Source organism: Citrus clementina, unplaced genomic scaffold, assembly GCF_000493195.1.
Source record: "Citrus clementina cultivar Clemenules unplaced genomic scaffold, Citrus_clementina_v1.0 scaffold_5, whole genome shotgun sequence".
Lineage (NCBI taxonomy): Eukaryota > Viridiplantae > Streptophyta > Magnoliopsida > Sapindales > Rutaceae > Citrus > Citrus x clementina.
The window spans coordinates 11,807,550-11,813,296 of NW_006262201.1; the positions used below are offsets into that span (position 1 = coordinate 11,807,550).

The following is a 5,747-nucleotide window of genomic DNA, read 5'->3' on the forward strand; positions in this document are numbered from 1 at the left end:
ATGGCTGACACAGGAGCTGAAAATTTTTCGGAGCACGAAAATGACCAAGCCTTGCAAAATATTCATGAACAGCCTCGGACCCTTAGAGATTACATGCATCCTACTAGAACATGGTCACCATCATGCATAGCTTTCCCTCCTGATGCATCACGTTTTAATTTCAAGCCTGGTATCATTCAACTTTTGCCTACCTTTCATGGTTTTGAGTCTAAAAAATCCATATTTGCATTTAAGGGAATTTGAAGAAGTCTGTAACACCTGTACTAATCAAAATTGTAGCATGAATATAATCAGGCTTAAGTTTTTTCCTTTCTCACTAAAGGATAAAGCTAAAACTTGGCTACAAAATCTTAGGTCAGAATTCATCAGAACTTGGGATGAAATGAAAGCACAATTTTTGAAAAAAATTCTTCCCACCCCACAGAATAAATTCTTTCAAAAGACAAATCACAACTTTCACTCAAAAAATAGGAGAAACCCTCTACCAATGTTGGGATAGGTTTAAAGAACTACTTAACATTTGCCCACATCACGGTTTTGAAATATGTAGATTAGTGTCTTATTTCTACGAGGGATTAACATCCCAAGGTAGACAAGTCATTAAAATGATGTGTAATGATGAGTTTAGGGATAAAAGTCTTGAAGATGCATTAGATTATCTTGACTATATAGCAGAGAATGCACAACACTAGGATACAGTTGGGTCTTATGAGTCATCAAGTAAACTCCAGTCATCTCCATCTAGTGGAGGCATGCATAACCTTAGGGAAGACCATGATTTTCAAGCCAAATTTGCATCATTAACTAGAAAAGTCGAAGCATTAGAGTTGAAAAAGAATGATCATGTAAAGTCTGTTCAAAATATTTCATGTTATGTTTTCTATTCTACTGACCATTCTACGCAGGACTGTCCAACTTTACTAGCTCTGAGAGAAAGTTTGCATGAACAAGTAAATGTCATTGACAATTTCAAAAGGCCAAATCCAAATCCATGCTCCCAAACTTACAACTCCGGTTGGAGAAACCACCCAAATTTCAGTTGGAGAAATGACAATCATGCACAACCTTCACAACCAGTTCCTCCATGTCAAAATTTTCAAAACTCCCAGAGTTACCCACCATATGTCCCACCACCAAGAAAAACTCTGGAAGACACATTGCACTCATTTATTGAAAAACAAAAGTCAATCAATAACCAAATGATGCAAATCTTAACCAATTTGACAGAAACTATCTCCAAACTTACATCTGCTCTGACCATACATGAGAAAGGAAAGTTTCCTGCTCAAACCTAAACCAAACCCCAAGAGTCAACAAAATTTTCTCTCTCAAAACTATCGAAATTAATATTTTTCCATTAAAATCCAACCAAAATTAAGGGCCCCATCGCCCACCAGGTCTCTTTCGGTAATGACCCATCGTTTAGATTAACATTTCGAGGTAAATATCATTTTTTTTGTAATGAAAATTCACATATAATACATTTCAGAAATTTCATAATACACTCTTTTCTTATTTGTATATTGTAATATTCTACTGAAATTTACAATAAGAAGATATCAACTTTGAGAACGAGTCCACTGAGACACAACCAGATTTCTATCCTAACAAATTTTATAGGGGAATTTATTCCACCCCACATCAAAGGGGGGACGTCAACCTTTACCAATTTTTAAAAGTGGGAGAAGAATACAATCCTAGAACATGGCGAGGTTAAACCCATACCCTTATAGTTTGTTTAACTGTAGGATTAGGGAATCAGAACACAGAATGAGAATAAATGATGGTGTTTACTTGTTAAAGTAGAAAGGAAATGAGACTGAAATATGTGGGGCCTACATATTTTTGGGATTAAGGATTAGGAACTTGATTCCTATAGGCAGATTGGGAATAAAGTTCTCATTCCTTGAACTCCCATACAAATTTTCATAATTTTCAAATTACCCTTTAGGATTTGTCACTTTTGTATTGTGGTCCCTACAAAAGTTTTGTAATATTTACAAATAGGTCCTGCATTATTTAATTATTATTGTTATTCACTACAATAGAATAGGCTTTTCATGGCATGGGAAATATGCTGTCAATGGGATATGACGGCAAAAACATGCATGCCGTTGATCCATGAGCCGTGGAAAGCTATGGGTTTTAACAGCCAACATTCAACGCTATTAACTATGCTATAGAAGGTATTACACGGTGAAGGGTATCTACTATTGATAATTTCATCAATAGCCATCATTACTCCCCGTTATATCTTTGGCGCCAATCTTGTTTTAACCATCCACATCAATAATAACCAGCTGTGGATTGTTTCATCAACGGCCAATACTACTCCCCGTCTTTTTTTTTGGCGCTAAACATAGTTCAACATTTAACGAGAAAAAGAAACTGCTGTGATAAAATGTGATAGCATGGTTAGTACATGCCGTTGTAACAAGTTTTAACAGTGATAATAAAATTTTGCTGTGGAATATTTATATAACAGTCATTACTATTGAAAAAATCAATTTTACCATATAATTAACTTGTTGCAATTTAAATTAACTTACTATTTAATTCCTCGATAGATTCCTAATTTCATTTATATAAATAATACATTCGAATTTTCTAAATAAATAAAGTAAACATACACACGATTGTCCAAACAAAATTTTATTCAAATTTGTGTACACATGGTGTCCAAACAAAATTGTATTAAAAAAAGAAAAAAAATCTGTAATGAACAATCTGATATAAAGAACTCATTGTCAAGAAAAGATGGAAAATATAGCCATTGTTTGAAAAGAAACTACTGAGTACCAAAAATAGTATCCTTAACATGAACTTAAATTAAGTAACTTGATCAAGTCCTTTATGATGAAAACATTCATTATTGCAAAATAATCCTTACCCAAGAACTTCAAATTCCTGCAACAATGAGAATTAAAATATTATGTTCTAGTTTATAAACTCCCAACTTTTATTTTTTACGTATATATACATATGACATTCTATAGGTAAAATATAATTTAAATTATAGCATTACCTTTACTTGAGTTAATCCAAGGTGATGTACTTTATAGGCCATGCAATTGTGCTCCCTTTTGCATCACCTAAGTTAAAGAACTCTTGAGTTGGTCGAACCAGAGATAATGATGGCTTATTCACTTCATCAACCCATACTTTGTAGTAATCTGGTCCAAGTTGAACATGGTGGACCAATGCCTCAGGATTTGTTGCAGCTATCATTCCTTTTGCAACCACTTCCCCAGTACCCAACCAATTTAAGAGTTTACAAATATCACCATTAGTTGGAGTATTTAGAATAGTTGTGCTATCTTCAAAGGACTGTTAGAAAACAAAAAATTATATATCAAAACAAAGTAAAAATTTGTTTTTGGAAAATCATAAATTTATATATAAAATATATGAAACCAATAAAACCTGGGGAGTTGGTGCAAGATTATTGTCCAAGTTGTCATCAATGTTAACATGGTCCTGTTGAAATATAAAAATCAAAATAATATTATATGAAAAAAGTAAATATGATGGTACAATTAATTATTAATTTAAATAAGGTAAGTACAATGTCTTCGCCCGTCAAAGGTTTAGGAGGCCGTCTTGTTTCTTCCTTTCCATCAAACCAATCTTTTTTCTCAATACGCCATTCATGTCTCGGATGTAAAAATCGTCTATGACCTCTATATACCATCTTTTTACTATTTGCTAACCATTCAGAACATACGTTTGGACCACATATAGGACATGCTAACTCTCCTTTTGTAGTACATCCAGCTAAATTACCATAAGCCGGAAAATCATTAATTGTCCACATTAAAATAGCTTTTAGTTTAAAAGCAGATTTATTCAAAGAATCATAAACTTGAACACCATTGTTCCACAATTCAATCAAATCATCTATTAATGGCTCCAAGAATACATCAATGTCATTCCCTGGTTGTTTTGGCCCTGGTATTAATAATGTCAACATTATGTTCTCCTCAGACATACATACCCATGGAGGAAGGTTATATGTTACTAGGAAAATAGGCCAACAACTGTATACAGAGCTAAAATTACTAAAAGGGTTAAACCCATCAGCAGCAAGCCCAAACCTGATATTTCTTGGATCAGATGCAAAATTAGACCATTTCTTATTGATGTTATCCCATGCCACTGAATCAACTGGGTGTCTCATTTTTCCATCTGAACTTTTGTTAATTGAGTGCCATTTCAATTGTTCTACTTTTTCACATGACATAAACATCTTTCTAAGTCTAGGTATTATAGGGAAATAACGCAGCACTTTTGCTGGTACTCCTGTCCTAATCTTCTTAGTTTGAGAATTTACTTGCCATCTAGAGGTGTTACACTTAGGACATGTATCTAAATTTTCTTTCTCCTTGGTGAAGAGACAACAATCATTAACACAAGCATGGATTTTTTTGTAACCGCTGTCAAAATCCTTAAGTAGTTTCTTCACTAAGTGTAGAGAACCAGGTAAAACATTATCTTCAGGTAACATATCACAAATAATCTGAAGAAGTTCATTAAAACCATTATCAGATAATCCATGTGCAATCTTGTGTTTATATAAGGCAACAGTTGCTGACATTTTTGTATATTTTGAACATCCTAGGTATAAAGAAGTCTCAGCAGCTTTCACCTTTTCAGTAAACTCATTTTCTTCTAACCTAGGTGTGGTATCATCAATGTAGTCATTTGGGTTATCTATGACACTATAGTTTTGAAGATAAGCATCATTATACATTTCATAAGCGTCTGTCATCTTCACATCTTTATCTTGCCTAGAAGTATTTGGAGCTTCTCCATGAAAAACCCAATTATCATAAGTGGGATCCATCCCACTTATCACTAATGTTCATATACCGTGTCTACATGTTGACGACAATAACGGGCACATTTTATGCATGGACATATAATCCTATCAGAATTTCCAGCATTTTTTCTAGCCAAGTTAACAAATTTTTGGGCTCCATCTTGAAATTCTTTAGTATATCTGCATATAAAAAAAGTTAAAAAAATAAAACTTTAAATCTATTAGCATAAAATATTTAAATACTGCAGTTATTCAAATACTAACCTATTAAGCTTCACCCATTTTTTATCCATCAACATGACATCAAGTGCTTGCTTGTAACCTCTTTGATCTGTTGTTTAAATATAAAACATATTTTTTTAATTATTTGTCTAGCAAAGAATCAGATTGCTCAATCTGCTATACATAACCAATTCTTTTTCTTACTCTTTTTTTTTACAAACAGTTACGAATAAAAATAATCAAAATTCTTTTTCAACCCAAACTTGCAAATAAGACATCACGACTAGATGGCATTATTTGGCAAAAGTACTAGCTCATAAACAAGCATATATACATATATTATACAACTAAGGTTTTTGAAAGATAAAGATAATCAAACAAGCTATTTGCATTATTGGCAAAAGAACTTATCTGTGATTGCAATTTGCATTAGTGCTCAAACTTTTGCCAACTACAAATTTCAGTTGTCCTGATTTCAGATAGATCTGTTCAAGATATAATTTGCTTTGAAATTCTCCAGAAACAATTAAAATGTATTATTGAGTTTGTAGACATGGAAAACCACCATGGCTTGGGATTCTCCAATCAGAGACCTTCCAATCCTTGGTGATGCCAATATTTGATTTCAGGTCTTTGGTACTGATGCCAATAGATTTTACCCTGGTTGTTTTTTATTCCCTTGTGGACCTCTACTTTACTGTTGTTT

General features: G+C 33.1%; 1 protein-coding gene and 1 non-coding gene across 2 annotated transcripts; both read right to left on the reverse strand.

Annotated features, from left to right (window-relative positions):
- Positions 1-429: 429 nt before the first annotated feature.
- On the reverse strand, positions 430-538 carry LOC112098618. The gene has a single exon (XR_002905728.1). It is a non-coding gene; the product is annotated as a small nucleolar RNA R71 (small nucleolar RNA).
- A 2,498-nt stretch (positions 539-3,036) lies between these two features.
- LOC112097937 lies at positions 3,037-4,843 on the reverse strand. Its single transcript, XM_024183530.1, has 3 exons — positions 3,566-4,843; positions 3,424-3,477; positions 3,037-3,327 (listed from the first exon to the last, which is right to left on the reverse strand). The coding sequence occupies exons 1-3, from the start codon at positions 4,841-4,843 to the stop codon at positions 3,037-3,039; spliced, it is 1,623 nt and encodes a 540-aa protein (XP_024039298.1).
- Positions 4,844-5,747: the final 904 nt, after the last annotated feature.